Source organism: Phocoena phocoena, chromosome 4 (assembly GCF_963924675.1).
Source record: "Phocoena phocoena chromosome 4, mPhoPho1.1, whole genome shotgun sequence".
NCBI classification, from domain to species: Eukaryota; Metazoa; Chordata; class Mammalia; order Artiodactyla; family Phocoenidae; genus Phocoena; species Phocoena phocoena.
The window spans coordinates 15,379,281-15,406,493 of NC_089222.1; the positions used below are offsets into that span (position 1 = coordinate 15,379,281).

At 39.4% G+C, this 27,213-nt stretch overlaps 1 protein-coding gene across 1 annotated transcript in view; it reads right to left on the reverse strand.

The window, feature by feature from the left end:
- Positions 1-12,566: 12,566 nt before the first annotated feature.
- Positions 12,567-27,213, reverse strand: part of ACAD11 (acyl-CoA dehydrogenase family member 11) — an 88,459-nt gene continuing 73,812 nt past the window's right edge. The window contains exons 18-20 of the mRNA XM_065876765.1: positions 15,731-15,847; positions 14,725-14,834; positions 12,567-13,820 (exon numbers count right to left, since the gene is read on the reverse strand). Of these exons, the coding sequence (XP_065732837.1) occupies positions 13,706-13,820; positions 14,725-14,834; positions 15,731-15,847 (342 nt within the window). The 3' untranslated portion in view covers positions 12,567-13,705. The remainder of the gene's footprint in view (positions 13,821-14,724; positions 14,835-15,730; positions 15,848-27,213) is intronic.

Here is a 27,213-nt window from a genome sequence, read left to right on the forward strand (position 1 = left end):
CCGGTGCCCAGCCCAGTGGATGAAAATAAACCCTGACACATTCATGTCATTGTGAAATTTTACAATATGGAAACATGAAGTTCCTATAAGCTTCCAGGGTGTGGCAGGAGAAGGAGAGAACATTTCTCAGAAAGGAACAAGAATCAGAATAGCCTGGATTTCTCAATAACACTGAATGTTATAAGACAAGGAGGTGATGCCTTCAAAAGCCTAAAGGAAAATGATTTCCCAGCCTAGGATTCTAGATCCAGTCACACTGCCAATTAAATGAAGGGGGGGAAATTAAGACATTTCCAAATACACAGGGTCTCAGATTTACCTTTACCTCCCATGAATGTTTTGTAAGAAGCTCCTGAAGGATGTTTTCCACCAAAGTTGGGTAGCCAAGAAAGCAAGGTGGGATTCTCCAAATGGTGGTGAAAAGAGATCCTAAAGTAAGGCAACAGCTTGCAGCTGACTTAGAGCATGACCAGACTGGAATAGGCCAGAGCAGACCAGAGGCTCAGGGAACAAATTCTTCAAGAAGATGAAACTGATAGACAACCTACGTGTTTGAACATTGTAAGAGGAAGGAGGTTGATGTACCTGAGGAAGAGTTTAGAAGAATTGGACAGCAAAATTACATTGTACATATGACCTGTAAGATTCTGACTGGTACTTACATAATTATAATGCCACCATGATTATATTGGGAGAATGGAAATGCAGGAAGGATGTGTGAGGGAGTGTAAGTTTGGTAGGGGAGAAGATGAAAGACAACTGAATAATGGCTAAACTAGAAAAAAATCAAGGATTAGCAATATACCAGACTATATATGAATAATAGTATTTTATCCAGATCAAATTCCCCAAGTGTGGTCATTGTTTATGGATAAATGACATGATGTCTGCAACTAACTGTCAAATAGCACAGAGAGAGGGAGAGAGAGGGGGAGAGAAAGAGAAAGGAATGTGGATCTAGATAAGGATATTTGGCTGTTCATTTTACTCTTCCTGCAACTTTTCTGAAGGTTTGAAATTTTTCAAAATAAAAACTGGGAGATGAGTAGTAGCATACTTGCATTATTTAGAAGTAGATAGCCATGTTTATCAATTAGCTTAAAAGTTTTAAAGTGTTTGCCTACGGGAATAGGAAGTTAGCATGTTGGAAGGGGGGGGAAGGAGGAACAACTGATGTTTTCATGACTAGCTTTGAACAGTGATTTGACTGTCGAACTCAGACATGTACACCTTTGATTAAAAATAAAAACTAAATTAACAACTCAATACATATTAAAGGGAAATTAAAAATCAGTAAAACCAAAACTTTTAAAAAGCTGCTTTTTTATGGAAAGCATGGAAAGATATCCCATGCTCTTGGACTGGAAGAATTAATATTGTTAAAATGGCCATACTACAGATGCAATCTGCAGATTTAATGCAATCCCTATCAAATTACCCAGGACATTTTTCACAGAACTAGAACAAATAATCCTAAAATTTATATGGAACCACGAAAGACCCAGAATTGCCAAAGCAACCCTAAGGAAAACGAACAAAGCTGAAGGCAAAACACTCTCAGACTTCAGACAGTTACAAAGCTACAGTAATCAAAACAATGTGGTATTGGGAAAAAAACAGACATATGAATCAATGGAACAGACTAGAGAGCCCCAGAAATAAACCCACACACCTACTGTCAATCAATCTTAGACAAAGGAGACAAGACTGTACAATAGAGAAAAGACAGTCTCTTCAGCAAGTGGTATTGGGAAAGCTGGACAGCCTTATGTAAATCAATGAAGTTAGAACCCTCCCTCACATCATACAAAAAAAAAAACTCAAAATGGCTTACGACATGTCACCATAAAACTCCTAGAAAGACTTAAGTATATGACATGTCACCATAAAACTCATAGGCAAAACATTATCTGACATAAATTGTACCAATGTTTTCTTAGGTCAGTCTCCTAAGGCAATAGAAATAAAAGCAAAAATAAACAAATGGGACTTAAAGTTATGAGCTTTTGAAGAGCAAAGGAAACCATAAACAAAATGAAAAGACAACCTATGGACTGGGAGAAAATATTTGCAAATTATGCAACCGATAAAGGATTAATTTCCAAAATATAAAAACAGTTCATACAACTCAATATCAAAGAAACAAATGACCCAATCAAGAAATGGGCAGAAGACCTAAATAGACATTTCTCCAAAGAAGACATACAGATGGCCAACAGACACTTGAAAAGATGCTCCACATCGATAATTATTAGAGAATTGCAAATCAAAACTACAATGAGGTACCACCTCACACTGGTCAGAATGGCCATCATCAAAAATCTATAAACAATACATGCTGGAGAGGGTGTGGAGAAAAGGGAACCCTCTTGCACTGTTGGTGGGAATGTAAATTGGTGCAGCCACTGTGGAGAATTGTATGGAGCTATCTTAAAAAACTAAAAAATGTAGCTATCATACAATATGGCAGTCCCACTCCTAGGCATATATTTGGATAAAACTCTAATTCAAAATGATACATGCACCCCAATGTTCATAGCAGCACTATTTACAATAGCCAAGACACAGAAGCAACCTAAATGTCCATCTACAGGTGAATGGATAAAGCAGATGTGGTACATATCTATACCTACAATGGCATACTACTCAGCCATAGAGAAGAATGAAATAGTGCCATGTGCAGCAACATGGCTGGACCTAGAGAGTATCACACTAAGTGATATCACTTATATGTGGAACCTAAAATATGATAGGGACTTCCTTAGTGGTCCAGTGGTTATGACTTTGCCTTCCAATTTGGGCAGGGGGTGCGGGTTCAATCCCTGCTCAGGGAGCTAAGATCCCACATGCCTCACAGCCAAAAAAAAAACAAACCCCAAAACATAAAACAGAAGCAGTATTGTAAGAAATTCAATAAAGACTTTAAAAATGGTTCACATCAAAAAAAATCTTAAAATAAATAAATATGATACAAATGAACTTATTTACAAATAAAAATATCACATATATGGAATCTAAAATATGATACAAATGAACTTATTTGCAAAACAGAAATAGACTCACAAACATAGAAAACAAACTTATAGTTACTGAGGGGGAAAGGGGCAGGGGAAGAATAAATTAGAAATTTGGGATTAACTTATACTACTACTATCTATACACTACTATCTATAAAATAGATAATCAACAAGGACCTACAGTAAAGCACAGGGAACTATATTCAATATCTTATAATAAACTGTAATGGAAAAGAATATGAAAATAGAATATATATATGTATAACTGAGTCACTTTGCTGTACAGCAGAAACTAACACAACATTGTAAATCAACTATACTTCAATTTTTTAAAAAGGTAAAAAAGCAGATTTTGTACATTCAAACAGTGTGGGAAATACAATAGAAAAAATATTACCCACAACAACTAAAGGAACAAAATATTTAGGAATAACTTTAACATGAAATGTGCAAGATTTCTATGAAGACTAGCCCTCTACTGAGGGACATAGAGGAATTATGGAATAGGTAGACATGTCTTATCCCTGGGGAGGATGATTCGATATTGTAGAGGTGTCAGTTGTCCCTAAAGTAAACTCAATGCAATCTCAGTCAAAATCCCAACAAAATGATTTTATGGCTCACTTGTGAGAATACTATAGGACTACAAGAAAGAAATTGGATAACGAATTGCTCAACCAGATTTTAAAATATATTAAAAAGCTACAGAAAATTAAAACTGTGTGGCATAGGCACTGTAAACAAAAGGTCAACAGAAGCAAACAAACTCCCAGTCCAAGTACATGATAGACAGCATGTGGTAAAGATGGCCTTTCCACTAGACATGTGTGTGGGGGGGTGAGAGAGGAGAAATGGATTAATCAAGCAACTGGCTAACCCTCGTATAGATACCCTCCCCCCCACCCCCGTATAAGAAATGATCCACAGAGTGGCCCTACCTCATTTACTTACATGCACGTATATCCCAGCTACATCAAACGTTTAAAGTGAAAAATAAAACTTATAAAATCCATTAAATAAAAGAGTGAACCTTCAATCCTAGCCAGTTGCCACACCAAGCCATGAACATCGTCCTTGATTTCATCCTCTTTCTCACCATGTCGCTTTCAATTAACTGCGTTTTGTTCCTTCTACACCTTAAATATCTCTAGGGTCTATATCCAGTCTGTCTCCCCATTGTGAACCCTTCCAACAAGTTGCCTTGGTTCAGGGCAACAGGATCCTACCTGGTGTCTGACTTCTAACATGGTCTGAGTCCAGTACATTTTTCATGGAGCAACAGTTCTAAAACCAGGTATGACCTTTTTGATCCCATGTTCAATGCCCTTCCGTGACTCCTCACTGCTCTCAGGACCAAGTCCAGTGGCTCGTCTTTGGCCCTGCAGCCCTTCATACTCCATCCCCTTCTCTCTCTGGCATCCTCTCTCCTACTTTCTCTGTATCATTCCAAAAATAGTGAACTTCTCAGTTTCTAGAGCTTGCCAGCCCTTTCCCCCAAACCTTCCCATATACTGTTCCACCCAGAACATTTCTCCCACACCTCTTGTTCTTAAGGTCTGGGAACCTCCAGTGACCCCCTGATATCATGGACTCCACTAATAAAATCGTTGTATTTACTTGACCATCTCCCCATAAGAAGTAAGTTTTGTGTGTGCCAGGATTATGTCTGTCTTGTCCATCTTAGATCCCCCAGAATTTAGTATTATATATAGAACATAACAAGCATTCAACGAGTACTTGGTGAATGAATTGAACTGTGCTTGTATAAATCCATTTTTCACAATTAAAAAAAACCAAATTCACATGGTATAAAATTGATGGTAACAGCAAACAGCAACTTTTACCAATTGGCATTAATAGAGCCCCGGGCTGGGTCTGAGCCAGTGCTGCGTGGGCTGTTTACAAAATTACAAATTCCTGTTCCAGGGCGGTCTCCTCTGACATCTAGGTATTGGGTTGGCCAAAAAGTTTTTTTGGGTTTTTTCCATAAGATGTTACAGAAAAAACCAAACGAACTTTTTGGCCAACCCAATATTTTCAACAGTGCCAGCTGCTCAGAATCTGATCCCCTGAGGTTTGGGGCTGGGACTAGAGGTCCCAAATGAGGAGAAATCCCACTTGTGATCCTCTTTTGCTTCCTGCTTCTAGGTCCTTCAGCTGAAGTTGCTTCAGACTCATCTTGTGCACTGTCCTCAACTTTCTACAGTGGAAATGGGATCTTAGAAATTCTAAAAATATTTTCCAACGTTTTCCACGTAAGTACCAGTTTATTTTCTCAAGATTGTGATTGATGAAAACCTGGCATTTTCTTGTAGATATGGGTGGGAGTTTTAGGTTAAGGGAGTTGTCAGCTGGCTGAAAGACCTCCTGAGGGCAAGGACAACATGGGTCTGTGGGCAAGTGCATCCCCACGGGCACTCAGGAAGGACTGGGGGAATTGCCTGGGACGAGGGTGTTCTCCGCCTCGGCTCTAAAGTTAATCTGGTGTTCTCTCAATTCCAGTTGGTCTAATGTCGTGTTGCTTCATCTAGATATAAATACAAAGTCCTTTTGATTTAATACTTTAAAGAATCATGAGGCAGCAACACTGAATAGGAAGGAACTATTTTAATTCCCTCAGCACTCATGCTCCACTTGGAGCAAATGGCAAAGCTTCTGTGACTGGTGGCTTCTGCCTCTCTTTTCTTCTGGATGGCTTTTCAAATTTTGTCAGCAAAAGAGAGGTTAAAAAAGAACAAATAAAATCATTAACTAAGTACGTGAGGGTCGCAACATATTATGCGCTTGCCTGTCAAATTATTTACTCCTTTGGGATTGGGTCCAGCTGTCTTGATGGGTTGGCAGGAGACTTCTTGCAAAGAGGTTTCAAATGGATTTGGAATTTAAATCTAACTTCAAGCAAAATGGTCAGAGAGACCGCCAGGGTCCATAGGTCTGGGTGGGTCTGGCCTGAGGTCATCTGTGAGAGCTGGCTGTGAATGGAGGCTTGTGTGCTCTCAGCACTCGGAGAAGGGAGCCTGCCCTTGTAGGCACTGAACATCCACACCTGATGAGTGGGCCGTCCCTCCAGCTGCATTCATGGCTTAGTCCCTGAGTAGTAGAAAGTTTGTTTGGCATCTTGGAGACAGATAACAGGAGTTGTGATGGACTAAATAGAATGAAATGCAGCAAGTAATCCATTTGGGAGCGATCTCCCCTCAAGCCAAAAACCTCATCATAAACAATTTGCAGAGGATGGGTTGGGAGAGAATAATTGATTATCACAGCTTGAATTTTATAAAAAGTATTGTCTCCATTTCCCATGACAAGATCATCATTAATTTCCACCAAGCGGGGAGGACTCTGCTCACAAATCAACTGTGTGATCTCAAGAGACTGAGTTTACACCCTTCTATTTCCATGTATTAGAGCCAAGCCTTTTTCCTACTTGGAAACCCTAACTACCCTGAACAAACAGCAATTTTCCCTCACATGATCTTCAGGAATTGTTTACCACAGGACCCTTGGTAAACTAGAGATGCTTAGCAGTTCTTGTCATTATGAGTTTGTTTTGTTTGTTTGTTTTTTTCGAAATACAGGAAATGCACTGGAGTTAACTTTTTCCTGCACCAGACAAAAGCATAGAAGATATAAAAACACTACCTTCCCTTAGCTACAGTAGTAAACAGTGGTTTTGGCTGCTCAGCATCTGTTCTCCGTATCTAATGCCTCAAGGCCTTTCCTGCACTGAGTGTGATTGGCGGGTCAGTGTCTCAGGAACCTCCTGGCCAGGACAGTAGCCACTGGCCATGTGTGACTGCTGGACACTTGAAATGTATCTGAGAAACTAAATTTTTAATTTCATTTAAATTAATTTCTTCAAGTTTAAAAACTGATGCTCAATTCAGTTTTTGAAAAGTTATAAATGTGTTTGGAACAATTCAAGTATGTGGATCTACTTTTTCAACTATGAATTATATGAAACCCACAGACAGTTAACTTTGTACAGTTCAAGTATTTTCATTGAAAAGTTAGCTTCCAAATTGAGATGTGTTGTAAATTAATTGTTGTTGTTAAAATTAATTTCTCACGTTTCTTTGTACTTCTTTAAATGTGGCACTAGACAATTTAAAATCACACATGTGGCAGGCACTATATTTCTCTTTTCTTTCCCTGTTCCAGGACAGGCCCCAGCGGCCTGTGAGCTGAGCTTGGCCAACCAGCAGCTCCTCAGAGCTTGATCAGGTGAGGCAGTGGGCGAGGCGCAGACTGAAGGTGGGGGAGGCCAAGGGAGGTCAGCCCTGCTTGTTGGTCACTCTCCCTCCCTGTGTCCTTTCCTGGTGAGACCCTCCAGCCTTTCTTGGTCTTCTGCTTCCATGCCCACCTAGCAGATTCCCTTTAGCACACGTTAGCCAGTCTCTTCCCAGGGTTTTCAGCCAGACACCCTAAAACAGATCTGACCAGGATTTGCAGGGAGTGAGTATCTAGGTCCTCATTTCTCCAGAATCCCTGGTGCATCAGTTACCAGTGAGGTCACCATCACCAGCACTGGATTGGGGCTGGGCTGGGGTAGCTCAAACTCCTCAGGGGATTGATAAGCATGGCTTTAGAGCATCTTCTTTTAAGCATCTGCATGGCCAGTGAGTAAACAGCAGCTTGTATTACCATACTTCAGATGGGAAGGAAAGCAAAGTTCCTGGGATCCCTGCACTCTGGCAGTCAACAGATGTTTAGTGAGGACTTATTAATCACTCCCTGGGCATTGTTCTAGACACTAAGTGTGTAGCAATGAGACAAAAACACAAGTATACTTCTTGTTGGGAAATGGGGGGATAATAAGGCAAATAAAAAGGAAAGATACATAGTATGTTACAAGACAGACATTCTCAGGAGAAAGCCAAACCGGGGAAGGGGGTAAGGAATGTGTGCATGTGTGTGTATGTGTTAGAAGGGCAGAGACATTTAGATAGGGTGATCATAGAGGGAACACCTAGAATGTTACATTTACAGGAAGGGAGCAAGCCTTGAGAATGTGGGTTTGGGCCACCCCCAACTTGTGATGCTGAAGGCTGCTCAAGGCTTCTGGACGCTGGAAGCTGTTGCCTGCAAGGAGCAGTGGTCCTGAGGGGGAGGGGGGGATCAGAGTCTGTGTGAGGACATGATGAGACCCTTGCCTTAATGACATTCTCTACTTCGTATAACTTAATGTGCCATTTTCAAACTTGAATTCGCTTTTGTCGGTTTAAGGGATCACAAGAGAATTTACGTAGCTTCTAGACCAGATACCGTTTGTGGCCAGATGGGTGCCCTACTTCACCCAAAATATTCCTTGCTAAGAAGGGACTTCAGGGCTTCCCTGGTGGCGCAGTGGTTAAGAATCCGCCTGCCAATGCAGGGGACACGGGTTCAAGTCCTGGTCCAGGAGGATCCCACATGCCGCGGAGCAACTAAGCCCATGCACCACAACTACTGAGCCTGTGCTCTAGAGCCCGTGAGCTACAACTCCTGAGCCCACGTGCCACAACTACTGAAGCCCACACGCCTAGAGCCTATGCTCCACAACAAGAGAAGCCACCAAAATGAGAAGCCCACGCACCACAACGAAGAGTAGCCCCTATTCGCCGCAACTAGAGAAAGCCCGTGCACAGCAACAAAGACCCAACGCAGCCAAAAATAAATAAATACATAAAATTTATTAAAAAAAAAAAAAAAGGAGGGATCTCAGCCTCTCACTGGAGGCTGCATGTTTTCAGCCAGCTGACCAGGAGCTGGGATCTTCTTCGATCCCTAGCCAACAGCACCCACTTGACTACCAGGGTACCTCTAATCCTGGCCTGCACAGGGGGCTGTGGACTTGAGGCTCACATCTGTCTATCCAAGTGGACTGGGCCTGTGTGCCTAGGAACAGGTAGCCTGTTAACAGTTGGGTTTTGATGTTTTTCATGCATGCGAGTAATCAAAATTAAAACTAGAGTAGCCTAATTTCCTGGGAGTAGGTGGAGAGCCTTCCCCCGTACAGAGTGAGGAAGGTTTGGAATCAATAGTCCAGGTCTGTTGGGATAAGTGAGAAAACACAGGAATGTTCTTTTTGCACATTTGTTTCTCATAAGAGTGCCCTATTTTAACAGGAAACAATATATATCGTTTCTAATTAAAAAAATATCTGGGGTATCCGAGGAACAGCAGAAGGCTGGTGTGGCTGGTATGCAGTAAGGAAAAACCAGTAGAAACGGAAGTCACAGAGGCCAGGGCAGGGGGGCGAGGAGGCATCTGCAGCCTCCACTTTCACTTGTTTAAAAGAGTGAAACGGGACTTTCCACCGGCTGGTAACAACCATCCACGCAGCGGGCAAAGGAGCTTCTGGCCACATGCCATTCTCCACCTGTCAGGTGGGCCCCAGAGAGGCACTGCTCAGGACAATCACCCTTTGTTTCCTCACATATTTTGGGGTGAAGATAAAGCAGATAAAAGCCCTTGTTTCACAGAGCTTATCACAACCACACAAAACATTACCCTAGAATGTTTGTGGATTTTCTTCATGATAATCACAATGAGAAAGAGATAACAAAAAAAGAAATAAAAATATTGTGTCAGGATCATAAACCCTGAATGCTCTTTGTCTTGAGGACACTTCCCAGAATATTATTTGGAAAATTCTAACAATCACTGAATGTGGTTTTGTTTTTATTAGTTACTCTGACTTCCCTCTCTCTGTACCTCGAGCTGATCACAGCACTCTGGCTGCTTAGGCTGCATTCCCCATCAAGAAAATTTTAAAAAGTAAACATGCATTCTCTGAATTGTTAAAATACTCATTAAACACCTATTTCATCAACTGATCTGTCCAAACTGCTGTGCGCACCCCACTTCTGGGGCACTAATATCCCTTTTCAGCCCCAGTGTTTCTCCAGTTACCCATAACCCACTCTGGGTCTGTTGTCCAACCACTGTGCTCATGGGCTGGTGCTCAGGCTTCTGCTCTGTTGTTTGCAGACCTATAAGTAAATGATTTGCCCTCTAGCCAATTGCAAATCAGGGACAAGGAGCGCATCCATGCACATGAATTCATTCATTCATACTTTTTTTTGAGTGCATACCAGCCAGGCATGGTTCCAGTACACAAAAAAAGTGGACTCTAGTGAGAAGACAGACCATAAATAAGTAGATATGTCAAGTGATAAGTGCTGTGAAAAGAATGGCAGGTAAAGAGGCTGGAGAGTTTCAGCAGGTGGTGCTGGTTCAGAACAAGTGCTCAGGAAAGGACCTTTCGACAAGGTGACTTAGGAGCAGGCATCTGGTAATCTCAGGGTAGGTCTTCCCAGGCAGAGAAAAGAGTGAGAGCCAAGACTCCGAGGCCCAGCTGTCGTGGTCTGGTCTCTTGGAAGCACAGTCCAGAGGCTGTTTGGAGGGAGGCAGGTGGGTGAGCGCAGAGAGGTACTGGGGACAAGCTCAAGTGGATCTTTGTCAGCCAAGGTGAGGGTTAGGGTTTTATTCCTAGTGAGATGGAAAGCCACTGCAGCATTTTGAGAGGTTCAGGCTGGCCGCTATGAGAACAGATTTGAAGCCCAGTTAGAAGACTACCACAGTAATCCAGGCAAAGGGAGAGTGGGGAAATAGGTGCAACAGACAAACATTGGTCCCAAGTGCTAACAGGAGGCCCACTGCTTGGCCTACACCCCTTCCACTCTGCTTGTTGGGGAGGGTTCATCAGGCGCCTGGGAAAAAGAGAGGTCTGGCTGAGGCTACCTGGCTTGACTGAAATCAAGCATTTGTTCATAGCAGTCATTTTCTTAAATACATTTCATTTTTATAATATCCTTTATTTAAGAACTTTACTAATTTAAATCCTTCAGAAGCCTGGGTGAGAAGTGCCTTGTTCTGAATTTCCCAGCAACTGTTGTAGCTTAATTCAAGAAAAACGGGAGATGTATTTGTCTGCAAGCCTTGTGCAGCCTATCATCTATTGAATCACCTACATGCTACTATTGGTCTTTGCTGCTGTCACCCACTTCAATTTTCTTCGACAAAATGCACACATGCCTATAACATGTAAGTAGACCAGAGTTGTGGGAAGAGCTGGAGTGACATGGACCTGGGGGAAGCCTTGTAAACAGGTTGATGAGGAAATCAGCTCTTCCGTGATCAGCTGAAATTTCTCTTGTGTGTTCTTAAAAGGTTAGAATGTCAACTCCCAGAGATCCTTAACTGGCTGCTCCCTTGGATAAGCACTGCTACACCTTCTGTGACTGCTTATGTGTAGAGCTTTATGGTGACTTCCTGTCGGGCAGCCACAGCCCCTCCTCTCCTGCTGCTGCCCACACCGCAAATCTTGGGTAAAGCCCTGACTGGTGAGCTCTCCCCTTCTTCCTGCCTTCCCGCGTGGGGTCACCCTGAAGGGCTACTTCTCATTTTACAGCTGTGTGGGTTCAAATTCCTGGCAAAACCGGGCTGATTGTCCTGGGTGGACTGCTCAGAGTGAGCCGCAGTGACAGCCTGAGGAGACCACAGAAATGGCCCTGCCATTCCCATGTTTACAGTCATTCACTCACTGTGACTGAGGCATAGTTCCCTTGATCTTACTTTATACTTTGGAGACTGGAATTTTTCGTTTCAACAACTTTTACTACTCTTTTTTAACATGATTTTATCTGAATAAATTAAAGGTAGGTGAGAGAGGTGAATATGGATCACATGGGGGGATGGCTGTGGATGTGACAGACATAAGATAAAAACAGATCAACTGAAATGAATCAACCACCAACACAGCCAGTTTTTCTCAAAGAGGAAAAAATTATCACAAAATTACAACTACCAGATATAACTTTTAATTCTAATTGTTCAGAAACAATCCTGATTTCTCCTAAGTCACAGCTTTTAAAACTAGTAATAAGGTTGACCAGCTTGGGTTATAAGATTTTATCCACTTTAAATAAGGATGCCTTATAAAGTACTTTATTGTGGTTCACAAGTATCAAAGTGCTTCTATATGGCTTCAGTGATTCCCACACAAGCCCTCAGTAGATATGGGTCTTCTAGGTTTAAAAGTTAATCCCAACGTACAAAAAGAAATACAAGGTGCAGCGAGGTTAAGGCTCAAAGGCAAATGTTTACAAAGCCCACATGACATGCGCTTTGTAAATGTCTGGCCCTAACCCCACTCCAAGATGACATTTAAATAATGATTGAAATAATCTCTACGCATCAATAAATTCATGTGATGTGTATGCTTTCTAATAAAACAGTTTTAAAGTTTTCCAAACTCAAAATACTTTCATTTGAAAATTTAAAAAAATTTGCCAGGCTTCCCTGGTGGCGCAGTGGTTGAGAGTCCGCCTGCCGATTCAGGGGACGCGGGTTCGTGCCCCGGTCCGGGAGGATCCCACATGCCGTGGAGCGGCTGGGCCTGTGAGCCATGGCCGCTGAGCCTGTGCCTCCGGAGCCTGTGCTCTGCAACGGGGGAGGCCACAACAGTGAGAGGCCCGCATACCGCAAAAAAAAAAAAAAAAAAAAAAATGTGCCAGTAACTATTCCAATTCCATAAACTAAAAATGTAACAAGAAACAGGTAAAATTAATTTAAATAATATATTTTATTTAACTCAATATATCCAAAGTATTACCATTTCAGCATGTAATCAATACTAAAATAGTATTAATGAGACATTTAATTTTTTTTTCATACTGAGTCTTCAAAATCTGGTATATATTGTATACTTTCTTAATTTGGATGTTAAATTTTCATTCAAAATACTTGCTCTGTATTTAGATTTCATACAATTTACATTTGCAAAAGACAATTCACATACCCAAGTTATTCCAAGCATACTTAAAAGTTTTCCAGTAACTGAGTTGAGAATCTATATTTGGATTAATTAAAATTTAAAAAAATCAAAAATTCAGTTCCTCAGTTATGCTGACCACAGTTCAGGTGCTCAAGACTTACAACATGGCCTGGGCTGCAGTCCTTGGCAGTGCTGACTTAAAGTGCCCCAAGGATGTTGGCTTAGGGTGTTGCTATTAACAGAATGGTGTTCAGAGAACACTGTCTTTAATCTCCTCTCAAAACTGCATAACTTTCTTGTAGGTTAAACTATCCACTGTTAGCATCAACATTTTATACATAATTAAAATTTTTCTTAATTATATTTTCTCATAAGATGCCATGTCTTCTAGTAACAATCAGCTTTTATGTATAAATGCTTCCTGTTGAATTATGAAGAGGCTTATAGCAATACAAACTCTAAAATGACCCAATCAGTCATCCATCCTTCTCCAGTGCAAACATTACCACAAAGTGTTAAACCAGCCCCTAAAACCCATGTTAAAAAGGGGATCCCACAATATTTTTTACAAAGTAGTGATTAAATATTCCTTGAATATTTATTTAAGTGGAACAATTCCTGAAAGTAAAGAAGTGAAAATATTTTTACGCTATGCTTTAGTTCTCCAATTTATTTCATGATTTCTTTACAAGAGGAGCCTTTAAAAAATAAATGCTATACACTTAGGTGTTAGACTGAATGACAACAGCTATGAAATTTCCTTTTTCACTGAAACCCTTGAAATTATAAAATTTTAAGTGTGACCCTTGAAATGACAAAACCCATTGATTAAAACAGATGCTCAAATCTTTACCGAAGTGAGTAATTAATCCTGTGCTTAAACTGCTGCAAAAGCTGAATGAGATACAAATGCTGGAGCCGATGAATTCTACACCTTGGCCCTCAGGCTTCTGGCTTGGTCCCACAGCTCCATTTTTGCGACTGCCGAGAGGTGAACTTCATCGGGCCCATCTGCTAAGCGCAAAGTTCGCGTTAGGGCATACCTGCAAAAACACAAAGAGCAGGGACGGCAGGACTTAGCAAAGAGGAACCTGGTGCTTTAACATCAGTCACTCTGATTCTAAGCCAAGATTATTAGTGTTTGAAATCTCGCCAAGGCAGTGATAAGAAAAATTGCACAGGGAAAATCAAGGAAAGTCAGCCCAAGGGCTTGTGAAATGCCATTTTCAAGTCCTCACCTTGGGAGTGGAATCTTAAATGGCACAGTGCAGTGGGCTTAATCTCAGTCTTGGTTTGCTGTAGGTACTAGTATTTGCTAGAACTAGGAGATATCTTAGGTAATCCACAGGCCATGAAGAATATATAACACTTATATACTATAAATATATAGTACTATATATTTAGTTCTTTCTTATTAAAAATTGATGGGGGAAACTGATGGGGCACCAGACTCTTATCTCCAGTGTGAGAGAGAAGGTGGCACCATGCCCGGTGGTGATGGGCAGTGGAGAGTATTCCTTCTTGATCCCAGCAAGCACATGTGGACATGAGGTGGTGGCTGGCATGCACTGCCGCAGTCTGGTCACGGCCTCTGGGTATGGGTGGTAAAGTGTCCTAAGTGCATACCTAAGCCTTGCTCTGCTCCTCTCCTCTCCTTCCTGTTCCAGGGTGAACCCCCATGAGTTATTTACAGCCCAGGAACCCTCAGTGCATCTTCTCAGTGTAAAAGTGAACATGAATGAGTGAAATGACAATTGTAATCATAAAACTATTTATTGGTACTGAGCTCTATAGTAAAATACCTATATTGCCTCAGTTAGCCTTCAATTATGCTTTAAAGTAAGTTAGCTATTTTTATTTTCTTCATAAACAGTTAGTATCAAGCCATCTGTAGATTTAACTCCAAGCCCATCAAATGTAGATGGTGATTAAATGACATCTACTCACATGTTAGCCAGAGGGTATTCGTGGGAAACGCCGGCACCTCCACACACTTGGATGGCCTGGTCAATAATTTTGCAGACGGCCCGAGGGGCAGCCACTTTAATCATTGCAATCTACATAAACAAGATATAAAAAGAATGTTCCTTTCTTAGACAATACACAATGTGATAGAGTTTGATATAGTCTGTATTTTCTTTGTGAAAAGAAACAAGGGAACTTTCCCACATACACACACCACTGAAACACAATCTTTGATGAAAGCCAACAAAGATCCACTAATGCAGCTAACGGACATATTCCAGTCAACAGAGACCTTTTGGAAAGAGATATCTCTTCCAAATCACATTTTATTAACTTATTTATTACTTGTATTGTCTTGTTTCTGAAAGGATTTCAGGCAACTGATAAGTGACATTCATCACCTTAGGGATCATAAAGAGTTAAAAAGTCTTCGATAATCAGTTTTCCTTTGGCAATTTCATTGCTTTTATAATTAAACGATCGTGTTCTTATTCCAAATAAGCCAGAAACATAAGAAGGCAGGGGACGAGAGGTGTCTTCTATGAAACATTTCTATGTGGCAGCACAGTGCTCTGCATTCTGTATCAACTTGGTCAGTCTTCGCTAGAACCCTAGGCCATAGGCAGACAGGTCACATACTTTGCCCAAGGTCAAGAGGTTAGCAGAAAGTAACATACCGGGTACAATTCCAAGTCAGTATAAAGTTTGGTATTTCTCTACTTTCTCTGCCTTCTCTTGCTGCATCTCAAGAAAGCTGAAGATATTCTGCATCCTGAAAATCATTCCCTAAAGCAGCCCAGTGAAAGGAGAACTAGCAAGGGTGATTGTATAAATGTATAAATTATACATTTATAATTTTTAAACCAAAATCACATGGAAGCTTCTGATATTCTGAGTGCCCTCAAGGCACCATGAAACCTGGAATGCCCAAAGAGTGGGACAAACTTCTTGGTGAAGGCTTGGCAGATGGTGGTCCAAGGGGCCTCACCTCCTTCTTAGCACCAGAGCTGCCCAGAGTATCAATGCTATGGGCAGCTTTCAAGGTCAACAAGCGGATCTCCTCAATGGCAATGCGGCTTTCAGCGATCCAGTGAGCCACCACCTCCTGCACGGGAGCAAAGGGCAGCAGAAGAAGGAGGAGATAAGCTGGTGTCTGAGGTCCACATGTAACACAGACTGGTAGTTTGGTGAAAACATCCTCTACGCCAAGGACTGTTCTCAAGCCTTACTCTATATATTTTTATTATATATTTTAAATAAATATATTTATTTATTTAATCTTTGGCTGCGATGGGTCTTAATTGCTGCATGCGGGCTTTCTCTAGTTGCGGTGAGTGGGGGCTACTGTTCGTTGTGGTGCGTGGGCTTCTCATTGTGGTGGCCTCTCTTGTTGCAGAGCACAGGCTCTAGGCATGCGGGCTTCAGTAGTTGTGGCACGCAGGCTCAGTAGTTGTGGCGCATGGGATTAGTTGCTCCACGACATGTGGGATCTTCCCGGACCAGGGCTCGAACCCATGTTCCCTGCATTGGCAGGCAGATTCTTAACCACTGCGCCACCAGGGAAGTCCTCTATATATTTTTAAATGGAAGAGTTAATTTGTTTGAAATAACCAGCCAGCCACATACCCATGGAATGCTGCAGGTAACATTGGTGGATTTTAGAAAAAACTTTATTTGCTAAGAAAAATAATTTATTTTGGATATCCTGGTGTCTAAAGTTAAGATGGCTAACTAAGCAATTGTCTTATTGCCAAGACACTCCTTACTGGCCCTTCTGAATGCTAACTGCACACTACCATTGACACTTGGTTAAATGTAAGGTGGTGGACCTTCTTATAGACAATCTAGATAATTCCTAAGATAATTTCAGTGTTAGAATGGTCCAGCATCCTTTGTTGTGTTATTACTATTATTTATTTAGTAAACATGAACTTTTTCTTTGGTGAACAGTTCTATGAATTTTAACACGTGTATACTGGTATAACCACAATCAAGATACAGAACAGTTTCGTCTCCCCCCAAAAACTCCCTTATGCTGCCCCTTTTTAACCCTACTTCTGCCCTCTAGCAACTACTGAATGGTTCTCAGTTATTATACTGTTGCCTTTTCCAGAATGTCATATAAATGGAATCATTTAGCATGTATTCTTTAGAGGCCGGCTTCCTTCACTCAGCATAATTCCTTTGAATTTCATCCGAATTGTTCTGTGTATCACCTGTCCATTCCTCTTTATCACTGAGTAGTATTCCATTGTAGGGATGTAACACGATTTGTTTTTCCATTCACCTGTTGAAGGACAGTTGGGTTGTTTCCAGTTTTTGGTGAATTATTAACAGAGCTTCTGTAAATATCTGTACATGGGTTTCTGTGTGAACATACCTTTTTATTTTTTTAAAGCAAATACCAGGAGTGGAATTGTTAGGTCATGTGGTAAATACTTGTAAGAAGCCGTCAGTTTTCCAGAGTGACTGTACCATTTTGCATTCCACGAGCAGTATATGAGTTCCAGTTACTCTTCAAACCATCAACACTTGCTATCATCAGTATTTTAAAATTTTAGCCATTTAAACAATGTGTAGAGATATCTCATGGTGGTTTTAATTTGCATTTCCCCAATTGCTGATGATATCGGTCACCTCTTGATGTGTTTATTTGCCATTTATAAATTGTGTTTGGTGGCAAGTCTGTTCAAGTCATTTGCCCATTTTTTAAGTGGGCTTAGAGAGCTGGGATTAGAGTTCATTATTCAGTCATTTGTTAGATAGGCAATTTGCAAATACTTTCTCCCAGTCCATAGCTTTTTTCATTCTCTTAAGAGTGACTTTCATAGTGCCAAAGTGTTCAATTTTAATGAAGTACAATTTGTCAATTTTTCCTTATGTGTCATGTTTTTGGTGCATGTCTAAGAACATTTTGCCTAATACCGGGTCAGGAGACTTTTATCTTCGTGATATTTTCACCTATATAAAAAAGTCAATTGACCCATGTTTTTATGAGTCTATTTCTAGACCTGCTATTCTGTTCCAAAGACCTATGTGTCTCTCCTTATACCACACTGTTTTGATTGTCATAGCTTATGGTAAGTCTTCAATCAGATACTGTGATTCTTCCAACTTTACTCTTCTTTTTCAAACTGTTTTATTATTTTAGTTTCTCTGTATTTCCATATAAATTCTAGGATCAACTTGCTTATATCTACAAAAATGTTGTCCTGGGATTCTGATTGGAACATTAAATCTATAGATCAATTTGAGAATAGCTGACATCTTTACTATGTTAGCCTTCCAATCCATGAACACAGTATTTCTCTGTATTTATTTAGGCTTCTTTTGGTTTCTTTTACACTTTTATAATTTTTAGCATCTAGATTCTATACATGTTTGGTTAGATTTGTACCTATTTCCTTTCTTAGTCTATTGTAAATGGTATTTAAAAAATTTCAGCTTCCAATTGTTCACTGGTAGTATACAGAAATAAAATTAATTTTATGTGTTGATTCAATCCTATGACTTTGCTAAAGTCACTTATTATTAGTTCTAGGAGGATTGTTTTGATTTGTTTTGTAGATTTCTAAGGATTTTCTACACAATCATGTTTACAAAGAGGGGCAGCTTTATTTATTTTTTCCCCCAACTATGCACTTTATTTCTTTTTCTTGTCTCACCACAATGGCTAAGACTTCCTCTATGATGATAAAGAGCAGTGGTGATGGGACTTCCCTGGTGGCACAGTGGTTAAGAATCCACCTGCCAATGCAGGGGACATGTGTTCGAGCCCTGGTCCGGGAAGATCCCACATGATGCTGAGCAACTAAGCCTGTGTGCCAAAACTACTGAGCTTATGCTCTACAGCCTGTGAGCCACAACTACGGAGCCCACGTACCACAACTACTGAAGCTTGCGCACCTAGAGCCCATGCTCCGCAACAAGAGAAGCCACCGCAATGAGAAGTCCGTGCACTGCAATGAAGAGTAGCCCCGGCTCGCCCCAACTAGAGAAAGCCTGCGTGCAGCAATGAAGACCCAACACAGCTAAAAATAAATAAATAAATAAACATTTTAAAAGTGTTAAAAAAAAAAGAGCAGTGGTGAGAGTAAACATCCTTGCTTTGTTCCCAATCTTGGGAATGAAAACATTCAGTCTTTCATTATTAAGTACGATGTTGGCTGTAGAATTTTTAGATGCTCTGTTTCAGGTTAAATAAATTCCTTTCTACCTCTAGTATGCTGAGAGTTTTATCATGAATAGATGCTGAATTTTGTCAAGTGCCTTTTTCTATCAATCGATATGATCATGTGGTTTTTCTTTTCTAGGCTGTTAATATGGCACATTACAATGATTAATTTTCTTAATGATTGATATTTGAATATAAATCAGCCTTGCATTGGGATAAACCTCACTTGGTTGTCCTTTTTACATATTGCTGGATTACATTTGCTAGGTTTTTGCATCTATACTGGTCTGTAGTTTGTTCTTGTCTGGTTTTGGATTAGTGTAATTCTGGTCTCATAAATGAGTTGGTACGTGCTTCCTCCTCTTTGTTTTTCTGGAAGAGATTGTGTAGAATTTGTGTTATTTCTTCTTTAACTGTTTAGCAGAATTTACCAGTGAAACCATTTGGGCCTGAAGATTTCTTTTCTCAGGATATTTTAAACTGTGTATTCAGCTTCTTTAATAGTTGTAGAACCATTCAGGTTATCTATTTCACATTCAGTGAGTTTTGGTATTTTGTGGCTTTTGAGGAATTGATCCATTTCATCTAAGCTGCTAAATTTATGTGCTCTGTATACATGCCTGAGTGTGTGTTTCCTAAGCCCCAGATCTAGAGTGGAGCAGACTCTACCTCAGCTTCAGCACCAGTCCCTATTCTCCAGTTCAGGTTTTCCCAGAGAACTCCACATTGTGGTTTATAGAATACTTGCACAAATTATGAAATTGGTATTTCCAAAGACTTCTATTTCCAGGAAGATGGAATAGATGTACTTTTCCCTATTCCTCCTGCAAAGTACAACTAAAATCTTGGGCATCATCCATAGAACAAACACAAGAAGACTCTGAAAGAAGCCAGACTGGCCAGGGACTTTGGGAACAGAACAACATGGTAGTAAGTTCCCTCCGTTTCCTCTTTGTCTCATATATCCCAGACTTGGAGCTGAAGAAGCCAGCAACCTGGAAATACCAATGAGCACAGACAAAAATCAAACGAAGAACAGCCTCAACAAATACTGTCTTTAGCTGAAGGATTGGGAAGGGGCAGCTAGAAAGACAGAAAACTTAGAGAATAACCACTCTACCCAAGCCAATACTAAAAAAAAAAAGCACTGGCCCCACTCCTACTCATGCCAGCACAGACTTCCACCCTTGTGAGTGCTAAGATGAGGTACCTCAACACCCTTGCCAGGGTGGTATCAGACAGAGAGTGTCAAGTAAGGAGCAACACCAGGAACAAGTTCCCTCCCCTCTATGATGTCATTGGGGACCACTCAGTGATGAGAATGCACCCCTTTCCTCAGCTATCAGTGGAGGCTGAGTGGGAAGCTGTACTTCTACCTACCTCTGCCTGGCAGTAGTGAGGTGCAACCCCTTCCTCTAACAGAGCAGTGTCAGAGAAACCCAGCTAAAATAGAAAGTTTAAATAAGATCCAGAATCTCATAACATAATATGAAAATGTCTAGGTTTTAACAAAAAATCATTTGTCATGCCAAAACTCAGGAAGTCTCAAAATTTATGATGATGACAACTCTGAGATAACAGAAATGTTATAATTTCTGACAAAGATTTTAAAGCAACTATGATAAAAATGCTTCAATCAGTAAATAGAAACACAACTGAAACTAATGAGAAAACAGAAAGCCTCAGCAAAGGAACTTAAGTCTTAGTAATGAAATTACTAAGAAGAAATAAAGAAGAAAAAAATGGATATTTTGTAACTGAAAAATATAACCATTTAAATAAAAAGCTCAGTGGATGGGCTCAACAGCAGAATGGAGGGAACAAAGGGACAAATCAATGAACTGGAAGACAGGACAATAGCAATTTCCCAATCTGAACCACAGAGAGAAAATAGACCAAAAAAATTTTTTAAAGAATAGCATTAAAATAAACAAATTAATTAATTTAAAAAATTTTAAAAAGAGGATCTCAAGGAAAATTGAAAAATACACTGATGGGATTAATATGAAAATACAATACATAAAAATTTGTGGAATACAGGTAAAGCCGTGTTGAGAGGAAAATTTACAGCACTAAACACATAGATTAGAAAAGAGGAAATGTCTTACATCAATACCCTTGCTACCGCACCAAGAACCTAGAAAAAAAGAGCAAAATATAAGTCTGAAGAAAGCAAAAGAAAGGATATGATAAATAGCAGAAATCAATAAAATTGAAAACAAAACAAAAAATAGAGAAAATCAATGAAACAAAGATCTTGTTAATGTTAAGTCATATCAATTATTATATTGCATAATTTTATATATTAATAATTAATATATATTCTTTGAAAAGACCAGTAAAATTGACAGACCTCTAACAAGACAGACAAAGGAAAAGGAAGGTACAAATAACTAATTTCAGTAATGAAACAGGGTATCACTGAAGACATAGGATAACAGGAGAATATTATGAACAACTCTAAACACATAAAATTGACAGCTTAGACAAAAAGGATCACTTCCTCAAAAAATACAAACCACCACAATTCATTCAATATAAAATAGATAATGTGAATAACCCTATAACTATTAAGGAAACTGAACTGTAAATTAAAAACTACCCCCAGACCAAATCTCCAGGCCCAAATGGTTTCATTGGAGAACTCTACCAAATGTCTAAAGAAGAATTAACATAAATCTAGACAATCTGGTTTTCTTTAATTAACAATAATCTTTTGATGTTCAGACTACCTGCCCTTTGTTGCAAAACTCCTATATATCCTGGCTCCCTCCTAGGAACAGTTCTCTCAGGGTTACTTGAGATGCTGTCTCTCAGGCTTGAAGTCCTAAAAATTTCCACCAAGTAAAACATAACTCTCGGGACTTCCCTGGTGGGCCAGTGGGTTAGATTCTGTGCTCCCAATGCAGGGGGCCCATGATCAATCCCTGGTCGGGGAACTAGATCCCGTATGCATGCATGCAGCAACTAAGAGTTCGCATGCCACAACTAAGAAGTCTGCATGCTTCAACTAAGAACCCACGTGCCACAACTAAGAGAGTCCACATGCTGCAACCAAAGATCACGCATGCCACAACTAAGACCTGGCACAGCCAAAATAAATAAATAAATAGTAAATTTTAACAATAAATAAAACTTTCAAAAAAAATAAAAAGAATTATACATAATGACAAAGTAGGGTTTATTCTAAGGATGCAAAGGCAGTTTAGTATTGAAAATCGATCAATGTACTCCATCATATTAACAAGCTGAAAAAAAATCACATGGTCATACAAATTAATGCAGAAAAATCATTTGACAAAATTCAACATTCATTCATGATAAAAACTCTCAGAAAACTAGTTACAGAGGGTAATTCAACTTAACAAAGAACATCTCCAAAAATCTACAGCCAACATTATACATAATGTTCTACTAAGAAACTGGATCACTCATACACAGCTGGTGAGAATGAAAAATGGCATAGTCATTCTGGAAGACAGTTTGGTGGTTTCTTAATAAACTAAACATGCAACTACCGTATGACCCAGCAACTGCGTTTTTAGGCATTTATACCAGAGAAATAAAGACTTAAGTTTATGCTAAAACCTATACTTGAATGTTTATAGCAGCTTTATTTGTAACAGCTCAAAACTGAAAAAAACCCAAATATCCCTCAACAGGTGAATAGTTAAACTGTGATAATCCACACCAAGGAATACTACTCAGCAATAAAAAGAAGCCAGCTACTAATACATATAACCTGGATAAATCTCCAAAGAATTATGCTGAATGAAAAAAAACAACCCCAAAAGTTTAAATACTGTATAATTTCTTTTCTGAAATGACAAAATTATAAAGATGAAGAACAGATTAGTGGTTGCCAGGAGTTAAGGAGGAAGGAGGGGTGAGAGTGAAATGGGTGCAGCTATAAAATGACAACATGAGGGCTCTCCGTGGTAATGGAAATGTTCTGTATCTTTTTTTTTTTTTTTTTTTTAAATGTTCTGTATCTTGACTGTACTGATGACAATATCTTGGTTCTGATAATGTATTATAGTTTGATAAGATGTTGCAACTGGGGGAAACTGGGTCAAAGGTACAAGGTTTCTCTCTGTATTATTTCTTTTTTTTTTGAATTTTATTTATATTTTATACAGCAGGTTCTTATTAGTCATCCATTTTATACATATCAGTGTATACATGTCAATCCCAATCACCAAATTCATCACCCCTCCACCCCCAAACCCTGCCACTTTCTGCCTTCGTGTCCATGTTTGTTCTCTACGTCTGTGTCTCAATTTCTGCCCTGAAAACCAGTTCATCTGTACCATTTTTCTAGGTTCCACATATGCGTGTTAATATACAATATTTGTTTTTCTCTTTCTGACTTACTTCACTCTGTGTGACAGTCTCTAGATCCATTCACGTCTCAACAAATGACCCAATTTCATTCCTTTTTATGGCTGAGTAATATTCCATTGTATATATGTACCACATCTTCTTTATCCATTCGTCTGTCAATGGGCATTTAGGTTGTTTCCATTACCTGCCTATTGTAAATAGTACTGCAATGAACATTGGGATGCATCTGTCTTTTTGAATTATGGTTTCCTCTGGGTATATGCCCAGTAGAGGGAATGCTGGATCATATGGTAATTCTATTTTTAGTTCTTTATGGAACCTCCATACTGTTCTCCATAGTGGCTGCATCAATTTACATTCCCACCAACAGGGCCAGAGGGTTCCCTTTTCTCCACACCCTCTCCAGCATTTGCTGTTTCTAGATTTTCTGATGACGCCCATTCTAACTGGTGTGAGGTGATACCTCATTGTAGTTTTGATTTGCATTTCTCTAATAAGTAGTGATGTTGAGCAGCTTTTCATGTGCTTCTTGGCCATCTGTATGTCTTCTTTGGAGAAATGTCTATTTAGGTGTTCTGCCAATTTTTGGATGGGGTTGTTTTTTTCATACTGAGTTGCACGAGCTTCTTCTAAAATTGGAGGTTAATCCTTTGTCAGTTGCTTCATTTCCAAATATTTTCTCCCATTCTGAGGGTTGTCTTTTCGTCTTATGATTTCCTTTGCTGTGCAAAAGCTTTTAAGTTTCATTAAGTACCATTTGTTTAGTTTTGTTTTTATTTCCATTTCTCTAGAAGGTGGGCCTAAAAGGATCTTGCTGTGATTTATGTCATAGAGTGTTCTGCCTATGTTTTCCTCTAAGAGTCTTATAGTGTCTGGCCTTATATTTAGGTCTTTAATCCATTTTGAGTTTATTTTTGTGTGTGGTGTTAAGGAGTGTCCTAATTTCATTCTTTTACATGTAGCTGTCCAGTTTTCCCAGCACCACTTACTGAAGAGGCTGTCTTTTCTCCATTGAATAATCTTGCTTCATTTATCAAAAATAAGGTGACCATATGTGCATGGGTTTATCTCTGGGCTTTGGATCCTGTTCCATTGATCTATATTTCTGTTTTTGTGCCAGTACCATACTGTCTTGATTACTGTAGCTTGTAATATAATCTGAAGTCAGGGAGCCTGATTCCTCCAGCTCCGTTTTTCTTACTCAAGATTGCTTTGGCTATTCAGGGTCCTTTGTGTTTCCATACAAATTGTGAAATTTTTTGTCCTAGATCTGTGAAAAATGCCAGTGGTAGTTTGATAGGGATTGCATTGAATCTGTAGATTGCTTTGGGTAGTATAGTCATTTTCACAATGCTGATTCTTCCAATCCAAGAACATGATATATCTCTCCATCTATTTGTATCATCTCTAATTTCTTTCATCAGTGTCTTATATTTTTCTGCATACAGCTCTTTTGTCTCCTAGGTAGGTTTATTCCTAGGTTTTTTTTTTTTTTTCGGTACGTGGGCCTCTCACTGTTGTGGCCTCTCCCGTTGTGGAGCACAGGCTCCGGACGTGCAGGCTCAGCGGCCATGGCTCACGGGCCTAGCTGCTCCGCAGCATGTGGGATCTTCCTGGACTGGGGCACAAACCTGTGTCCCCTGCATCGGCAGGTGGACTCTCAACCACTGCACAACCAAGGAAGCCCTATTCCTAGGTATTTTATTCTTTTTGTTGCAATGGTAAATGGAAGTGTTTCCTTAATTTCACTTTCAGATTTTTTCATCATTAGTGTATAGGAATGCAAGAGATTTCTGTGCATTAATATTGTATCCCCCTACTTTACCAGATTCATTGATTAGCTCTAGTAATTTTCTGGTAACATCTTTAGGATTCTCTATGTATAGCATCATGTCATCTGCAAACAGTGACAGTTTTACTTCTTTACCGATTTGGATTCCTTCTATTTCCTTTTCTTCTCTGATTGCTGTGGCTAAAACTTCCAAAACAATGTTGAATAATAGTGGTGAGGGTGGGCAACCTTGTCTTGTTCCTGATCTTCGTGTAAACAGTTTCAGTTTTTCACCATTGAGGATGATGTTGGCTGTGGGTTTGTTATATATGGCCTTTATTATGCTGAGGTAAGTTGTCTCTATGCCTACTTCCTGGAGGGTTTTTATCATAAATGGGTGTTGAATTTTTTCAAAAGCTTTTTCTGCATCTATTGAGACTATCATATGGTTTTTCTTCTTCAATTTGTTAATATGGTGTATCACATTGAATGATTTGCATATATTGAAGAATCCTTGCATTCCTGGGATAAACCCCACTTGATCATGGTGTATGATCCTTTTAATGTGCTGTTGGATTCTGTTTGCTAGTATTTTGTTGAGGATTTTTGCATCCATGTTCATCAGTGATATTGGCCTGTAGTTTTCTTTCTTTGTGACATCTGTCTGGTTTTGGTATCAGGGTTATGGTGGCCTCGTAGAATGAGTTTGGGAGTGTTCATCTCTCTGCTATAGTTTGGAAGAGTTTGAGAAAGAAAGGTGTTAGCTCTTCTCTAAATGTTTGATAGAATTCGCCTGTGAAGCCATCTGATCCTGGGTTTTTGTTTGTTGGAAGACTTTTAATCACAGTTTAAATTTCAGTGCTTGTGATTTGTCTATTTAAAATTTCTATTTCTTCCTGGTTCAATCTCAGAAGGTTGTGCTTTTCTAAGAATTTTTCCATTTCTTCCAGGTTGTCCATTTTTTGGCATAGAGTTGCTTGTAGTAATCACTTATGATCCTTTGTATCTCTGCAGTGTCAGTAGTTACTTCTCCTTTTTCATTTCTAATTTTATTGAGTCCTCTCCCTCTTTTTCTTGATGAGTCTGGCTAATGGTTTATCAATTTTGTATATCTTCTCAAAGAACCAACTTTGAGTTTTATTGATCTTTGCTATTGTTTCCTTCATTTATTTCTGATCTGATATTTATGATTTCTTTCCTTCTGGTAACTTTAGGGTTTTTTTGTTCTTCTTTCTCTAATTGCTTTAGGTGTAAGGTTAGGTTGTTTATTTGAGGTGTTTCTTGTTTCTGAAGACAGGATTGTATTGCTATAAACTTCCCTCTTAGAACTGCTTTTGCTGCATTGCATAGGTTTTGGGTCATCTGTTTTCATTTTCATTTGTTTCTAGGTATTATTTGATTTCCTGTCTGATTTTTTCAGTGATCTCTTGGTTATTAAGTAGTGTATTGTTTAGCCTCCATGTGTTGTATTTTTTACAGCTCTTTTCCTATAATTGATATCTAGTCTCATAACGTTGTAGCAGGAAAAGATACTTGATATAATTTCAATTTTCTTAAATTACCTGAGGCTTGATTTGTGACCCAAGATATGATCCATCCTGGAGAAAATTCCATGAGAAGCTGAGAAGAAGGTGTGTTCTGTTGTTTTTGGATGGAATGTCCTATAAATATCAATTAAGTGCATCTTGTTTAATGTATCATTTAAAGCTTGTGTTTCCTTATTTATTTTAATCTTGGATGATCTGTGGTGAAAGTGGGGTGTTAAAGTTCCCTACTATGATTGTGTTACTGTCAATTTCCTCTTTTATGGCTGTTAGTATTTGCCTTATGTATTGAGGTGCTCCTATGTTGGGTGCATAAATATTTACAATTGTTATATCTTCTTCTTGGATTGATCTCTTGATCATTATGTAGTGTCCTTCTTTGTCTCTTGTAATAGTCTTTATTTTAAAGTCTATTTTGTCTGATATGAGGATTGCTACTCCAGCTTTCTGTTGATTTTCATTTGCATGGAATACCTTCTTCCATCCCCTCACTTTCAGTCTGTATGTGTCCCTAGATCTGAAGTGGGTCTCTTGTACACAGCATATATAAGGGTTTTGTTTTTCTATCCTTTCAGCCAGTGTAGGGCTTTTGGTTGGAGCATTTAATCCATTTACATTTAAAGTAATTATCGATATAT